The 17,869-nt window shown below is 50.7% G+C and overlaps 1 protein-coding gene across 4 annotated transcripts in view; it reads right to left on the bottom strand.

Moving 5' to 3' along the window:
* Positions 1-17,869, bottom strand: part of CAPZB (capping actin protein of muscle Z-line subunit beta) — a 146,859-nt gene that overhangs the window by 16,928 nt on the left and 112,062 nt on the right. For all 4 annotated transcript variants that reach the window (XM_030805430.1, XM_030805429.1, XM_030805427.1 and 1 more), the window contains exons 5-6: positions 1,454-1,595; positions 665-781 (exon numbers count right to left, since the gene is read on the bottom strand). In XM_030805430.1, the coding sequence (XP_030661290.1) occupies positions 665-781; positions 1,454-1,595 (259 nt within the window). The remainder of the gene's footprint in view (positions 1-664; positions 782-1,453; positions 1,596-17,869) is intronic.

Here is a 17,869-nt window from a genome sequence, read left to right on the forward strand (position 1 = left end):
CAGTCCAAGTCCAAGTTTGCCTTAGACAGAACCTGGGAACAATGTTGTGGAGAAGGGTTGCTAGTGATACCCAAACAAAAGATGGAGGAGAGGTATACAGTAGGGCACTTCTTAAATTTCAATGTGCATACACTACCTGGGCAATTTTGGGCAAATGGAGATCCTGATATGCTAGGTGTGGGTGGGACCTGATATTTCTGCCGTTCTGACAAGCTCTTTGGTGATGCCGATGCTGGTCCTTGGACTAGGCTGAGGGCAGCAAGGTGCAGACCCTCTGAGCTCAGGGAAGCTGCTCCCAGAGAGCCGGCGTGACTGATGGGCTGGGCATGGCCACAGAGACAGCAAACAGGGCCAAGCACCACTTCTCACAGCACAACATGAATTGAAGCATGGGGATGTGCGGGGCCCTCAGGGGTAAGGAGGAGCCACAGCCAGCACCTGGCCTCCCTCAGCAGGAGGCCAGCAGAGTGCCAGCAGCTGTGGGCAACATTGCACAGCCCAGAGAGCTTTTATTTGAGAATGCGAAGCCCTGCTTAGATGGTGGATTTATAGTTGGCTGAACATGCTTACCCTAAATGGGGCACCTGCTCACTCATCTCTGCAGGTCAGTGCTGAGGCCAGTACCTGTGGGCGCTGGCAAGTGGCTATGAGCGGGTAACTCTACCTGTCTGGTAAGGCTGCCTCCGAGGTTCATGGTGCCAGAGCCAGATTTGTTGGTCTGCAGCCACAGCATCACCGTGGAGGTCAACTTGTAATGGGCGGTGCGACCGCTGGATTTCTCCTGGAAGGACAAGACAGAGATCTGTTGAGCTGAGGAAGAGCCTGAAGTGGCCCCTTGAATTCAAGGTCATCCTAACATCCCCCTTCCAAGGTCATTATCACAATATTACCTTTTTTTTTTTAAATTGGAGACAAAGTCTCACTGTCACCCAGGCTGGAGTGCAGTGGTGCGATCTCAACTCACTGCAGCCTCCACCTCCCAGGTCCAAGCGATTCTCCTGCCTCAGCCTCCCAAGTAGCTGGGATTACAGGCACCTGCCACCAAGCCCGGCTAATTTTTTTTGTGTTTTTGGTAGAGATGTGGTTTCGCCATATTGGCCAGGCTGGTCTTGAACTCCTGACCTCCGGTGATCTGCCCACCTCAGCCTCCCAAACTGCTGGGATTACAGGCCCAAGCCACCGCACCTGGCCTCACATTATTATCTTTCTTATAAAATCCCAACTGGCTTTTAAAGGGACATTTGTAATTGTATATTTCTTTTGGGAACTTAATCATCAATGACTACTGCAATCTTGACTTATCTTTATCCAAATGGCTTTGAGGCATTTCTCACAATTAGGGGTTCAGAGATCACAGCATCCCCCTACTGCATCTGCTACAGAGCAGCGCGACACTGGTTGGTGTGCCATCTGTACTTAGTGGCCCCAGCCACCGGCTGCTGGGAGGCAGTACCTGCACTTCTACCACGTGGATGGAATCCCAGCAGCCTTTGATCTTCTTTGATCCATCTCCAGCCTTCTTTATGAGGATCACTCCAGCAAAGCCATGATCCAGATCCCAGAGGTAGACAGATGAGACGCCGCCTTCAAAATACCTGCAGGAAACAGGCCAACGTGCCTGTTAGATGCTAAATAAAGGACAGATCATCAGCCTGGGTCCCAGGCTGCTGCTCAGCAAAGATTCTGGGATTCAGGGGCCCTCCCTGCGACAGTTATGGGAGCCAATCCTTGGGTGTGTTCTGATCGTTCTCTGGCTGGGGGAGGGGGTGCAGCATTCCTGGGGGTGTAGTAGTAGTAGGTTTAGGCGTCATAAAGATGAGTTTGAGTTTGGCTCTGCCGCCTCCTCTAGCTTTGTGGTCTTTGGCTTACTGAACCTCTCTGGGCGTCACACTCCTCCCAGATAAGGAACACAGCACGAGTGACCTCCAGTGACAATCCACGCAGGCCATGACTACTGGAGTCACCATAATTGGTCGACATTTCTGTCTTTTGGGATATTTTACAGGGCAGATGAGAAAATACAGCAACAAACTCCTTACACCCTGATCCCTCCTGAGCCTGGCGGACCAGGGCTCCAGTTGGTATTTCGGAGCAACTTCCTACAAACCGCTAGCCGGAAGTGAAGGGCTCAGCTTGAGACAGTGCTTCCTCCTCAAATCTGACTCAATACAAAAACATCTTTTTTTTTTTTTTTTTTTTTTTTTTTTTTTTGAGATGAAGTCTCACCATCTCCCAGGCTGGAGTGCAGTGGCACCATCTCAACTCACTGCAACCTCCGCCTCCCAGGTTCAAACGATTCTCCTGCCTCAGCCTCCTGAGTAGCTGGGATTACAGGTGTGCACCACTGCACCCGGCTAATTTCTGTATTTTTAGTAGAGATGGGGTTTTGCCAGGTTGGCCAGGCTGGTCTCAAACTCTGACCTCAAGTGATCCACCCGCCCCGGCCTCCCAAAGTGCTGGGATTACAGGCGTGAGCCACTGCACCTGGCCCAGAAACATTTCTAATTATAATCAAATGGAAGAGAGATTTCTAATTACGATCAAATGGAAGAGGGAACGAAAAGGTTAGATGAGAAATGGGAATCAGTCTGGTATCCCAAACAGAACAGACCCAGGTCAACTACTATGGCTCACTGGGACTGCCGTGAGCAGAGGTGAGGAGTGGAGTCAGCTGATGGGAACCGCAAATGCTGTTGATAACCAATGAAAACTATGCAAAATCTCATTTCTTGTGGCGAAAGTCTGTAGCCTCTCCGACCCCAATTAAGCCCCAAAGAGAGAAATCTCATCTCTGTTGATAACCAATGAAACTGTGAGCAATCTCACCTCTCATGGTGAGCACATCTTTATCAGAAAATCTGGGGCCTTTCTGACCCCTATTAAGCCCCAAAGCCACAGTGCGGCAGGCGTATTCTGGGAGCACCCTGCCCTCAGCCCCGGATAGCTGGGAAGGTGGGCCGCACGGTGCACTGGGTGGGTACTGGGTGGGTACAGGCTTGGGAGTCAGACAGACCCAATGACAGCTCCAGCTATGAGCTATGCTCATGCATGCATGCGTCCAACAACTATTTACTAAGGGACCAGTGATGTGAATATGGGCCTACGGGACTTAATCTACTTTCTACGGCTGTTGAGAGACAAAAACAATTAGGAAAAGTAGACACCTGCCAAACGGTTAATGTAAAATTAAGTACTAGAAATTAACATGTATCTGTAGATTATGTCTCACCAAAGCTATTATATAACAAAAAATACACATGGTATATGTTAACATTTACAGAATGTGGGTGATGGGTATACAAGAATTCTCTGTACTTTTTTTTTTTTTTTGCAATTTTACAGTAAGTCATACCATTCCAAACTAAAAAGCTTTTGTGAAAAATCAGTATACGAATACACCGGAGTGTAATGTAACTGAGAGACCACCAGTCCAAGGAAGCAAGGCATCCTCCCAGGAGAATGAGGGTGCCCTGGCTGGTCTCCCCTCACTCCAACTCACAGAACTGCAGAGCATCCAGGGGGCCGATACTCAGGTGGGCTACGCTTGGCTCCCCACCCAGGGCTCCTTCAGGCAGGCTGTGGCCAGCCCCTGCGGCAGGACCACATCCTGTCCCATTCCCCTCTCCGGCACTACCCACTGTGATTATCAAACCAAATACACCATGGTGCGCCCACAGGTGAGTCTGCAGGAGGGCAGATGAAGGCAGGGCTGCCTGGCTAACACAAGTGTCACTCAGGGAACACCTGTGGGATGGAGGTGTCCAGTGTCAGATGCTGAGCTCAACGCTGGTCAAACTGTGCAAAGTGGGGAAGGCTCTGGCTCTGGCTCTGGCCAGCTGCAGAACAGGCATCCTTTCCTAGGAGAGGAAAAGGACCACTGGATGAACAGACACACCTGTGGGGTCCAGAGCTCACTGCTGGCAGAGGTGATGTCCAGGAAACCGGCCAACACTGGCACTCAGAGCTCCCACTCCAGAAGTTCATTTCCTTTATTCCAGTCTGTCTCCAAACTCCCCCTTCTTGGGGCGAGGCAAGGTAAGCAGATGAGTGTTTTGGTCCAGGGCCCAAGACCCCATCTGCCTCCATAGGGCCCTCCTGGTCTGGACCAGGCCCACACAGAGTTGGAGAGATCAGGCCATTCTGGAACGTTCCCAGAACACCTGGAGAGGGACGGACCGCCCCTGCTGGACCTGAGGTTTAGCAGGGCTCAGATGACTGGCAGCATGGGCTCCGTGAGCCTTTCTGGCTTGTTCTCCTGGATTCTCACAAGTTAACTTACGAGGCACATCAATACTACTGAGGGAAGAGCAACTCATAACAGACCTGCTAATACCCTTCCTGTTGGCGACAGATGGCTTGGTTCTAGCACACAGTTTTCCCTTTCAGTCGGCTTACAGGGAGAGCAGCCCCACATCAAAAGAGGGGGAAGAAAAACAAACAAGAAAACCCCACTTTGCCAGCAAAAAGGATGGGCCAATAATTCCTTCTTTCCTTTGGCCATTCTGGAAAGAAGGCTTGCAGCCCAGGGGCATTCCATCCTTCACTCCTTCACAGATCCATGCAGAGCTGCGGTGCTGTGCCTGCCCAAGGCTTGCTCTCCTCTGTGTGCTGGGACACTGGGGAGAGGCAGGTCAGGCTGCCCTGGAGGGGAACCAGGAGAAATCCCGATGGCCTGACAGCCCTTGTCGACACCCTCCGGTGACCAGTTCAAAACCACCAGGTGGCCCACAGCTGCTTCCCCTCAGTCCCATCCCTGAGCGTTCCGTTTCTTCCAGAAAAATAAAACAACCGCATTAAAGTTTTGGAGGGTGGAACTGGCCGTTTCCACTCCAACGTCCCACCCCGTCGCCTGGCTCCCACTATAGGCAGCTTCTCCTTGGCGGGCCACAGTGACCAGGTCTAAAGTTTCAAATGCTGGAGTCAGGGGAGGTAAAAATGCAAGCTCAATTGTCATTCATTGTGGGGTTACTATTCTTTTACCCACAATTTTAAAACTTACTGCAGGAACATTATTGTTTTTTAAAAAAGGAAATTTGAAAATTAGCCCACAATGCCATAAATCAACTTATCCCATAAATCTGATTTTTCCAAATTCCCTTCCAGTCCAGATGCATGATTTTTATATAATCGTAAGCACAGCAAGAGTACCATGCTGAATTCGGCTTTTTACACTTGGCACAGAATCATTAGCATTTTTCCATGGAGCCGCATGATCTCCATAATCATTTTTAACAGCAAGGATATTATCCAGTCGGATAGTATCCTAATTTACCGTCAATCTGACTTTTAATAAAGAAACAACGGCGACAGAGTTAGAGGCAGCGTGGTTGGTCTCTCGCTTTGAATCTGTTCCCTCTCTGAATTGGGGTGTTCCAACTGAGGTGAGTCAGACATGCTGAGACCCAGCCTCTGCAGGTACAGCTCAAACACTACAATAATTCAAGAATGGACTTGCATTCCATTCACCAAAAGGGATCTCCAGGGACTGAAGCAGCCACAAGTCTCAACCTGACATTCCAAGACGAAGGGAGCAGAGGACTGTGCGGTTAGAAAGGCCTGTTTCAGAATCGCCCAGAAGCACCGGCCTCTCCTGTGAGTGCTGTCGGAGCGCTCCGGCACCTTCAGGTGGGAGGTGCCTGCAGGGCACACAGACAGCGCCCCCACTAGGTGGTTTATGGCTTTGCTCTGCGCGTGAAGCATTAAAGAGGGACCACAACACGATTTTGAAAATTTATTTCTTACCTACTGTACTTTGATCATAATGACATGAAACAAGGAAAAAAATAATTTTTATGTGGTTTGCATTTATGAGTTTTTACATAAAGGCTTTTGTGGGTATTTTAAGAATGTGCTAAAACGTTGTCTGAAACCACATAAAGCCATCTGAGGAGTCGCCCGCCAGAACTAACAGCACACACATGGAAGCACTTTAACTGGCCTTTGTATATTTAATGAGTCAAATAGTATTAATATTGTTTAAATGCTAACATGCTATTTCAATAAGGTGGCTCTGCCATTGCCAGCGACTCACTCTCAGGCCTTGCACGTCCATGTGAGTGAATGATCAAATGTGGCTAAGCGCTGAGAGCAGGTTGCAGAGGAATTAACCCGCCCTACCTTGGCCCCTGCCCATGCCTGATAATTTCAAAATCCCAACTCTGCAGGGAAGGAGGAATGGGCCCAGGACTCACTACCACAGCTCAGCTGATTTGGGCTCAAGAGGAAAAGCCCAGAGTCCCTGCGGTGAGGTCTCTGGTCAAGGAGGTAGAAGGGGGAAATTTTTATTTTATTTTTTTTTGAGACAGTCTCTCTGTCGCCCAGGCTGGAGTGCTTTATTTTATTTTTTTGAGACAGAGTCTCGCTCTGTCACCCAGGCTGGAGTGCAGTGGCATGACTTCAGCTCACTGCGACCTCCACTTCCCGGGTTCAAGTGATTCTCCTGCTTCAGCCTCCCAAGTAGCTGGGATTCCAGGGGTCTGCCACCACGCCTGGATAATTATTGTATTTTTAGTAGAGACCGGGTCTCACCATGTTCCCCAGGCTGGTCTCTAACTCCTGGCCTCAAGTGATCCACCAGCCTCGGTCTCCACTCAGTGTTGGGATTACAGGCATGAGCCACCGTGTCTGGTCAAGAACCTCTTTTAAACATGCAGGCCTAGGACCAGGCGCAGTGGCTCACACTTGTAATCCTAGCACTTTGGGAGGCCGAGGTGGGGGGACTGCTTGAGCCCAGGAGTTCCAGGCCAGCATCTATAAAAAAAAGAAAAAAGAAAGAAAAAAAAAAAAACGTAGAGGCCTAAAGAGAAATGCATGGGCTTTTCCTAGGCTTCTTTCCTAAATGGAAAGCCAGGCAGCACGGGGAGCACAGGGCTGAAATCAATACCCACGGTCAAGAGGCTGAACGACATGCTCAAATCAGAGCTCCCCAGTGGCCAGGACAACACAGGGATTAGCTTGCAAAGACTGCGGAGAAGTCAACTTGGACAAGTGTTGAACCATGAAGTTGGCGGGTGCCTCAGAAGCTCCAGGAAGATGAGGAGGGGGTGAAATGACAGACCAACTTGGGAATGACTGGGAGCAAAGTGCTGGAGTCACCTGTTTGCTTGTGTCCACTGAAGAGCTAACTCCTTCAACTGAGTGTCATCAGTTTTACCAACAGTCCCGGTGCCTTTTAAGACTTTCCTAACACAGATCAACATTTTGTTTTTTGAGACAGGGTCTTGCTTTGATGCCCAGGCTGGAGTGTGGTGGTGCGATCACAGCTCACCGCAGCCTCGACTTCCTGGATTCAAGTGATCCTCCTTCCCCAGTCTCCCAAGCAGCTGGGACCACAGGCATGCACCACCATGCATGGCTAATTAAAAAAATTTTTTTTTTTTTTTAGAGACAGGGTCTTGCTATGTTGCCCAGGCTGGTCTCAAGCCGTTTATCAGCACAGCCAATTACAATTAAACATCTGGTTGGGTTTTTGTCTATCGTCACCTTGGTCCCTAAATGTGGATCAGCTAAAAGCCTAATGTGTCAATAATTCTCTTCTCAGAGTTTTAGGTCATTTCTCCCTGAAAATCACTCTTCCAGTTGAATAATGTCATAGTCACGGATATAGATTCTATGTCCGTAACTTTTCAACCACAGGACTTCTGGGGGGAAGGAGAAAAAAGGGAAAACATAATACTTCACACTCAAAATGACCTACTTCACAAAAGTAAAAAGAAAAGAAAATATTTCAGCTCCAAAAGCTTTATGGAGTGTCTGAAGCTGAGGTGTTCGTGGGGTGGAAACTTGCTCGGGGAATCCGAGCTGTAACTGTGAATTACCCAATTCCCAGGACTGGCCAACACTGGGCTAAAAATCTAACAGGGAAAATGGGAGGGGAAGAAGGGGCTTTGAAGCTGGTCTTTACTCCTTCCTTTCAAATCACCTCCTGGGAGAAGAGCTGGATTCGTGGCTCAAATACAAAGGCTCCCAACAGGTAATGAGTACATGCCACAAGAACCAAGGCCAGGACAGACCTGCTGGGAGCAGGGCTTTCCAGCATGAGCCAAGAAACAGACTCTGGTTCTAGGGTTCACTGAGACATGGCCTTCTGGCTATTAGCGGGCTGGGCCACACTCACAGGACTTGGACCTCTGGCCTGAGATATCTGTGACGCTGAGGCACAGGCAGCAGCCAAGTTAGGGGCATCATAAGGTGAGCTCCATAGGTGCTGGAACAGGGCTTTCTCCTGCAGTCAACTTCACTGAATAAAGCCAAGGGAAAGGCAATATTTGGCACCAACATAGTGCAAAAGACTTTTTTCTTATTTGTAAAATCAAAGAGTTGGATCAGAGGCCAGCATAGAGGGTCCCTCCCAGCTCTGACATTCCAGGGTTTGGTGGTTGCATCAGGGCCTGTATGAGGCAGACTGAGCACCACAGGGCAGGTTCCTAACATCTTAAGTCTCTGTCAAACTTCTGCTTACACACCTCTAGTGACAGTGAACTTATTACATTCCCGAGGCAAACATTTCTGTTCTGAACAACTCAGACAGTTCTCTCTGGACTTGAGTCAAGATTTCTCACTACTGCCTTCCAGAATCACACAAAAAAACAAGGACTTAATGCCCTTTCCTTGCATAGTCCTTTCAAACATTTAAAACTGGCTTACACCAAGATTTCTCTTTTCTGGCTTTCTCCTCCTTCTAATTCCTCATACGACTCAATACCTTGTTTATCCTTCTGAACATACTCCAGCTTGTCAATGCTCTTCTTAAAAGAACAGAAAACAATGACCAAACTAAGTGTTAACCAATGCATAGCAGAGACCAGCCCATCTCTTGGCAAACAGGCTACTCCTCCCTCCAGCGCTCAAGACCAAATTAGCTTTCATAGCAATCGCCCCTAATTCATGCTACACATACTGAACTTGCAGTCATCTCAAATGGAATATTTTTTCTTTTCTTTCTCTCTTTTTTTGAGACAGGGTCTCATTCTCTTGCCCAGGTTGGAGTGCAATGGCATGACCACGGCTCATTGCAGCCTCGACGTTCTGGGCTCAAGTGATCCTCCCACCTCAGCCTCCTGAGTAGCTGGGACTACACGTGCATGCCACCACACCTGGGTAATTTTAAATTTTTTTGTAGAGACAGGGTCTCGCTATGCTCAGACAGGTCTTGAACTCCTGGGCTCAAGTAATCTTCCCACCTCGGCCTCCCAAAGTGCTGGGATTATAGGCATAAGTCACCGTGTACAGCTGAATATTTTTTCTTATGTGTTGCCATGAAAATGCCTCTCACATCCTGGACTTGAGAACTTGGTAGACTGGACCCAAGAATATCACTTTCCACTCAAATCTGTTCCAGATCACTCTCATAGACATGGCTTCAACATTTCAACGTCTCTTTTGGGATCCCGAGTCTGTTGTGATCTGTATTCTATCCAAGCAACTCTTGCCCCGAAGTCTATGCACAGGAATATACGTGAAAGCAGGAGACTGTGCAAATGAGGATGTCACTGAGTTCCAGATCGCGTGGATTTCCAGAAAGAGCACCGGTGGCTCTAGTGAAGGCTTCTGTGGAGACACTGATGGTCCACTAGGAAGGAGGGCTCTGGTCTGGGCACTTTTTTCATGTTGGAGTCAGTATAAAGATGGAAACCAAGCTGGGCGCAGTGCCTCACGCCTGTAATCCCAGCACTTAGGGAGGCTGAGGCGGGCAGATCACCTGAGGTCAGGAGTTCGAGACCAGCCTGACGAACATGGAGAAGCCCCGTCTCTACTAAAAAAACACACAAAATTAGTTGGGTGTGGTGGCGCATGCCTGTAATCCCAGTGACTTGGGAGGCGGAGGCAGGAGAATCACTTGAACCTGGGAGGCAGAGGTTGCGGTGAGCTGAGATCGTGCCATTGCACTCCAGCCTGAGTAACAAGAGTGAAACTCTGTCTCAAAAAAAAAAAAAAAAAAAAAAGATGGAAACGCCCACAGCCTTGATGAGGGAGAGGTAGAAGGGAACACAGGAGGTGGGGCTGGCTGGAATGCTGGCTGAAGAGCTCAAACTAAAAATTTTGAAATGTTGATGTAACTGCAAAAAGCAGAATTCCTCTATGAGCTGGTGCTAAGCTAGGAACCTGGGACCTCAAACAGCTCCAACATGTAAGATTCCACAAGAGTCTTCCTCCTCCTACCCTATGTTCTCCCGTCACATGTATGGTGTGTTCTGCTTCTGGGATCTCACCAAGGAGTAGCAGCAAGACATGGGACAAATAAGTGGTCTTAGGCCAGGCGCGGTGGCTCACACCTATAATCCCAGCACTTTGGGAGGCCAAGGTGGGGGGGATCACTTGAGCCCAGGAGTTCAAGACCAGCCTGGGCAACATAGTGAGACCCTGTCTAAAAAAAAAAAAATACATATATATATATATATATATATATATATAAATAAAATAAATGGTCATGAGGGACACTTTTTGCTGTTAACTGGTGCTTGGTCATGACAAAGACAAGGTCATACAGGCATTAGCTCAAACAAACTCCCGGTCGGGTGCGGTGGCTCATGCCTATAATCCCGGCACTTTAGGAGGCCAAGGCTAGCAGATCACCTGAGGTCAGGAGTTCAAGACCAGCCTGGCCAGCATGGTGAATCCCGTTTCTACTAAAAATACAAAAATTAGCCAGGCATGGTGGCAGGTGCTTGTAATACCAGTTACTCAGGAGGCTGAGACAAGAGAATTGCTTGAACCCAGGAGGCAGAGGTTATAGTGCGTTGAGATGGCGCCACTGCACTCCAGCCTGGGCAACAAGAGCGAGACTCCATCTCAAAAGAAACAACAACAACAAACAAACAGAAACTCCCAAGCTCCATGACTGATTTTATGGCAAAGAGGAAGAGAATAAAACCCAGAGGCAGAGCCATTCCCCGGCAGCTGAGGTTCTGGCCCCAAAACAATGCCTTTTTGTTCCCTCCCAGGGTAAAAAAGAAACTAAAATCCCCAGCTATCAGCAATAGTTTGTTTTTCTGATCATCCTTAACATCCTTACAACAAAACGGGCACCTGGTCTTCACAGGTGGGGACAATTCAACTCCACCTCAGGAAAAAGAGAAAACTGTCCATTCTGCTCAGAGAGGCATCTAAAACCTGGCTCCCTTCCTCGTGGTGTAGACCAACATTCCTTTTTGCTCTGCTGGCTGCCATCTAGCCAACTTCGAAAAGAAGCTGAGCACATCCCCTGTCCAATGGATGGGCGTGGGTGCTGCCCAGTGGGCACAACGTTGCAAAGTCCAGAGAGCTGCAGATGGCACACGAGGGGCTGGAGGTGTGGGTTCTCTTCCTTACACTGGTTGTACCAGCCTGCACTCAAGATGCATCTGGCAAACAAGCATGAGGAGATATAAGGAAGATTACAAGAAAAAAATGAACGGGCAAGCACTTGCCATGGCACCTGGCAGAGCAAGCACTCAACAAGTGGTGGCTGCTGGTTTTTCTTACTTTCTGAGCAGAGGGGAGAAGAAGGCAACCTCGACGTGTTCTGAGCTGCCCTGGAAGCATCCGTCAGAAACACAAAGTGCCGTTTACTGGGAGCAGTTCCGTACCCACAGGCACAGGCTCCACACAAAATGCAGAAAGATCAACACTTGGCTTTGGGCGGGCTGTGTCCAGAGCTGATGCTGAAACTCGACCACCCTTGTTTGTGTGTTGAGACCAGCTGTTTTCACCACGGTTTAGGGAACACGGCCCAGAGGCCGCCCATGGACACGGGACAGGTATTCAGCGGAAATTCCTTCCAGTACACACAGGTGCAACAATCCCCCGAGTCAACATACCAATCAGCTTAGGCATGTGCGACTTTAATGCCAGTTGCACTTAGAAGGCACATCTGGACTGCGGCTGCCGCGCTTTAGAGCCTCTCTTTTATGAGACTTTTATTTCTTTACTTAAAGAGAAATAATGAAGGCCTCTCTGGAAACAACAGTGCCGCTGCAGGGGCCGGCTATCTGGCTCTGGGATCTGGTTTTGGGATCTGACCAAACTCTCCACAGCTGGCACCACTGCGACTGTCTTCTGCCCTCTGGACTACTTGTGAAAACACTGCTGGCCCCATGGAGCTACCTCAGGAGCCGTCAACAGTCAGGACTTCCTGGGCTTCCAAGTCATCACTCTCATCCAAAGCTGCCATTGTTGAGAACTCATTCTGTGTCAGGGGCTTTGCATATCTTTTTTTTACAGTTAAGAAAACTGTAACCCAGACAGATAAGGAACGTGCCCAAGTCACGGGCTGAGAAGCAGGGAGCTGGGAGGAGATGTCAGGCTTGGCTGGCCCCAGTGCCCATATTCTGCCCCATGCCAGGCTGCCTGGCCATCCTGAGACATGCCAGCTGTGGTGGGATGGAGTGCAGGCAGACAGAACAGGGTCAGCCAGTAGGTTAGATGCACGTATGAAGCCACACCACTGAACACAAAGCTGCCCCAACGAGAAGAAAGTCAGGCCAAGTGCGGTGGCTCACGCCTGTAATCCTAGCACTTTGGGAGGCCAAGATGGGAGGATCACTTGAGGCCAGGAGTTTGAGACTAGCCTGGGCAACAGAGTGAGACACCCCCGTCTCCATTTTTTGTTGTTTTTCTTAAAAAAAAAAAAAGGTGGAGAGAGTCAGAGTTAAAAAAGGAGCCCGCTGGGTGACCAGGAATCCGGGACATGCCCTGAGCACCCTGTACCGGGGATTTTGGAGGGTTCTCTGTCAGTGAGGCAGCTGGGGCTGCTGGCTGGGTCACTGCAAGAATGCCTTTTTTTTTTTTTTTTTTTTTTTAAATTAGACACGGGGTCTCTCTGTCACACAGGCAGGAGCGTGGTGGTGGGATCACAGTTCACTGCAGCCTCCACCTTCTGGGCTCAAGTGATGCTCCCACCTCAGCCCCCAGACACTGAGATTACAGGTGTGAGCCACTGTGCCCCACCCCACCTATTCTTGATAATTGCACAAAGCAGTTTTCCATCACGGAAGCCTGGGAAACATCTCAGTGAGGGGAGTGCAGGGTCTCTGGCAGGATGGGGGGGGCTTGACCAAGGGAGGGAGCTGGTCCCTGCTTCTAGCAGCGGGGTTTCACTCCAACATGTGCAACGGCCCAAACCAAACAGTGACTGTGTGCCATCTGGTTAGAGGAACCCAAGAATTCTGGAGGCATGAGAGTCCCTGATGCTGACGCGGGGATCATGTTTATAAGCAAACTTGTTTTCTGCACACTCCTGTTTTCCATTTAACTTTCTTTCAGCAGATGAAAATCGACTGCACATGCCAAGCAACCAGACACTGGCCTGCAGCCTTAGGATGCCAGATGAAAGGGGACCCCAGGACAGGGGGCAACCTGCAAGCCTGTCTAGACCCACTCTTTAGGGGCTTGATAACTGTAGCAGACACCCCCACTAGGAGCAGTGGTCACAAAAGAGCTGAAATGCACTGCGAGAGCAGGAAGCAGGCTCAGCTCTACCCCCTCAAAGCTGTGAGGTTTCTCCAGACCTTTCTCTCTGCTCTGTGAAAACAACACAATAGAGGTAGGCTTGGGTTTCCCCATTAAGTGCTTCTGGCACTTTCTCACAAGCCCCAGGCAGTGGCAAGCCAGTGTCCCATAGCAGGCAGGGCGGGTTCTCAGAGGCACTGTGCGCACATGGCTGAAGACACAAACATGTTCACCCAAGTGCTAATTACACTGTGGACATGCCAGAAGCCAGAGACGGCCTGGCTCCACCCTGCTGTCCCGAGTGCAAGATGAATGGCAAGTGGTGCCCGTCACAGGATCCCTCTGGGGAAAGGTCCTACCTCTAGGCAAGGAAATGAGAACATAGACCTCACTGAAGGGATGGGAAGTGAAGGGGGGATGTCCCTAACCAAACCGTCCCTGCAGCTCCAGGACGTTCCTAAGCATTCTCCATTACTCCCCTCACTCTGCCCACCTCCCAGTGGGACTCTGACTCCGCAGGCCTGGCAGGCCTGGCCGTTTCCAGCGGTGGAAAAAGCCCCCGGGGCACCTGGAACTGCAGAGTTCACTCAGCCAGAGCAAGGGAAGCAGCCCTCCACTCTAGCTGAGCTGTCAGGCCCTTCCCGCTCCTGGCCTCTCCAATCCAGCCTCCACACTACTTCCGAGGAACTTCTTAGGATGCACATCAGAGCTATCCTAACCCTTGGAACCTTCCAGACCCTTCCCAAGGCTCCCAGAATGACACCCAGAGCCCGCGCCCCACAGGCCTGTGCGCCTCTCCCCACTGCCCTGTCTTGTTCCGGCCTCCACTCACTGCCCACGACCACTGGGAATCCCTTCAGGGCGTGGCCCAGGCGGTTCCCACTGCTCAGGGCACTGTCCTTGTCCTCCCCTACCACGGTACAGGGCTGTGCCCAGGATCCCCAGACCACCCGAGGCTCCATAATTTGCTAGAAGGACTCATAGAACATGGCACAAAGTTGCCCTTGGGGCCAAGAGTTATTGAAGGGAACAGAGCAAAGGAGGCTGAGGGAGAAGGCGCAGGGGCTGGAGTCCTGAGAAACCAGGCACTAGCTTTCAACATCCTGCTCCATGAAGTCACACAGGACGTGATACACTCCCCCAAGGATGGGCTTGATGGCATGTGTGAAGTACTGTCTACTGGGGAAGCACGACAGGGACTCAGTGCCCAGGGCTGTACTGCTTAAGCATCCTCTACCTAGCACACAGTGAAATTTCAGATGCCCACAAGGAAAGGAGAAGGAAGGCCATAATGTTTGCACACAGTTCAGGCGTCGGAAGTCACTCTTATCAGGGAGTGGTGAGAGCCCTCCCGAAACCCAAGTTCCCAGATCCCAGCCGCAGGCTAAGCTGGCAAGCAGGCCTCCGAGGGACAGCAGTCTCAGGCCAGCTCTGTTAGCTCTTTCCACTCAAGGGCAACCCCCCTGTAACTGACCCACAGTTCCTTCCTCAGAGCCTTCCCTAACATCCACACCCTTTGCTCTTCCCCACCGCAGGACCCAGCTCTCGTTCCTTTGCAGTGTTTATCAAACCGTACAAGTACTGTGTTCATCTGTTGACTTGTTTCTGTGTTGAAACATGGGCCCCGTGAGGGAGGGACTGGGCCTGATGCATTTGCCACTGACCCTGGGAGCATGACATCATCCCCGGCAGGTTCTCAGTAAGGACCTGGTGACCAATCCCAAGGATTCTCTCTCCAGCTACCGCAGACGGGCACTATCAGCATCTCTGTTCAGCCTCACTGCACCCTGATGATGTGGACTGAGCAGGAATCATTAATTCCATTTTTGAGACAGAGATTTCCTGGAGGCCTCGCTGTGGGAGTTGGTGGAAGAGCCCCATCCCGAAACTACAGCCTTCTCGCATGATCACGAAGCCTGCTACCCCACCAGGTCCGCCACCCAAACGGCCCCATATCCGTGATCATAAACGCACAGAATGTAAGATGCACATACAGATACCTGCTGCACAATTAAAAGAGCCCTGTCACCCGGCAGCCTGGAAGGTGCTGGGTGGACGCAAGGCGTGAGTGCAGCAGGGGCCTGAGGCACAGTGTGTCACTGAGTGACGCCTCAGCCGGCAGGATGGGTAAGGAAATGGAGGCTCAGAGAGGTTAACTCACTCACCCACAGTCAGTCAGCAAGAAAAGACAAACAGAGAATCCAGTCCAAAGCTCTTTAAAGCCAAGGTCCTCTCCACTCCTTGGCCAGGCCTCAGACGCCGTGGTGAGGGTCAGAGGCTTTTGGCGGGAGGTGGTGGTGCCTTCTGCCTGGGAAGCCCCCCAGCACCTCAGTTGCCCGCTCACACTTCTGCACTATTTCCCTGGAAAATCTCCCCATATTGCCCGCAGTTCCTCCATGCTCACATCCCCAGGAAGGGGTGCCCTGAGGGGTCCGGGGCTGGGAACCTGCAGTTTCAAGGACCCCGGAAATCAGGTGTAAACATTTCTCACATGTGAATGTGGACGTCCTGCCCTTCCTGGGCCAATGTTCCTCAAACACGAAATGGCGGGAAGGAGCAGGAAAGACTGCAGTTCTGAAATGGCCCAGAGAGGGGACAGGTGCTGAGGAGCCCGGACCAGAGCGGGAGCGGGAGCGGGAGCGGGAGCCAGGGGTGGGGGGGAGGGCGCCCATCCACCAAGCTCCTGGCTGCTCCACTCCTGGAGAGGCCCTTGGGCCCTGGGACTGCCATGGGGACACCAGCCTTGTTTCACTCTATAAACTTCTTCCAGACAAGGAGGGCTGATTGGAAAAGCTAATTAAAGCTTTTGAAGATTATCTCAGAACTGAAGCAAGGAAGAACACAAAATACCCTCCCACCCTGCTCCTCCACCCCCCAGACTCTGGCCTTCATTAGGCTTTGATTTCAATCAATTGCACACCCACTAAAATTAACTTATAAGGCCAATAAATTGCAACCGCATGTTTGAAGGTATTATCCGCTCCAAGCCAAGAGCCAAGAACTTCAGAGCATGGGGCAAGATGTCTGGTGCAGATGGGAGTAATCATCTTTGGAAGAAGGCAGTGCCAGCCCTTTGGTCAGAACATCTGGTCCCAGGCAGAACCCGGGGCCAACACAGGCCAGGGCCAGACTTGATGTGAAAGCTCGAGCAGGGAAGGTTTCCTGTCTTCTCCAGGAACCTGAAAAATCGAAGTGTTAATCTTGGGGTTCATGACAGCCCACTGGTTGCTCACACCAGCAAGATGTTCCTCTGACAGCTGCCAGTGCCTGACCTACAGCAAAGTCTCCACTTCTAAGTCTCTCCCAAGAAAGATCACTTAGGTCAAAAGATGAGGTTTTGTGACTGATGAGCTAGACTAGGCCTGGACCTAAGAAAGCAGAGTCGGCTCTGCCGAGAAAGAGTGTCAAATGATCCTCCGAGCCAGCTGCCCAGGAGTCGGCCCGCTCCGCTGTCTTTCCCTCTGCCTTGGTGCTCAGTTCTCGTGACATCCCCTGGATGAGCCAGGCCCATCAATTACAGGCAGAAAACCATCTTGGGGCTTGGTAGAGAGAAAAGCCTAAATGTTGGGGACCAGGTGGGTGGGCTGGCTGGGGAGAGGAAGTGATGAAAATGAAGGTGACCTGAGAGCAGGTAATACCCTCACCTGGCCCCAGCATGCCAGCAAAATGTGCTTGTCATCTCCTAAGCATTTGTGCAAACTGGCTCTTTTCATCCAAAAACAAGGCTGTTTGGGTAGTGCTATGAACAGCGGCTTGACAGTTACTCTCCTAGGGAAAGTACTACTATGATCTTTCTGCCCTTGAGGATGGCAGAGAAGGGAATCATCAGTATGGAACGGACCTGGATGTGAGAGTGCCACAGGGACCCAGCAGAGGCAGGGCAAGCCAGGAGCTAGTGGACCTCAGAGGGAGCCGTGGGGACACATGGCCCAGCCCCCTGCACCCCTATTCGCCTTTTGCCCACCTGAAGGAATCACGCTCCCAACCGCTGGCCCTTTCAATCCACAGGGGAGAGGGCTGCCACATCTCCAAGGAGTTACAAGCCAGAAAGGCCTGCTGGTCAACCCGTCCCCTGGCCCAGCTCCATCATTCTGACATTGATTCCATGTGCTGATGATTAAATCCAATCCCTACAAAGTCAGAGCCTTTACAGAGCCAGAGATCAAAGCCCAGAGCCTGAAGACAGAATCCACGTCTTTCCCTCAGGATCCAGTGAAGAAGATTTTTCTCTCCGGTAGCAGAGGGAGCCTCTGGGGAGACGGTAAGTTCCGCTATCTGAAGAGGCTGGTGTGGCCCGTGGGCTGCCTGGATCATGCTCTAGGTCTCTGGACCCTCAAAGCCTATCTCTTTACCAATGTCTCCTTTCACATATTTTTTTTTTAGTTTTCTTTTTTTTTTTCCAGAGACAAGGACTCACTCTGTCACCCAGGCTGGGTGTATG

Source organism: Nomascus leucogenys, chromosome 24 (assembly GCF_006542625.1).
Source record: "Nomascus leucogenys isolate Asia chromosome 24, Asia_NLE_v1, whole genome shotgun sequence".
NCBI lineage: Eukaryota > Metazoa > Chordata > Mammalia > Primates > Hylobatidae > Nomascus > Nomascus leucogenys.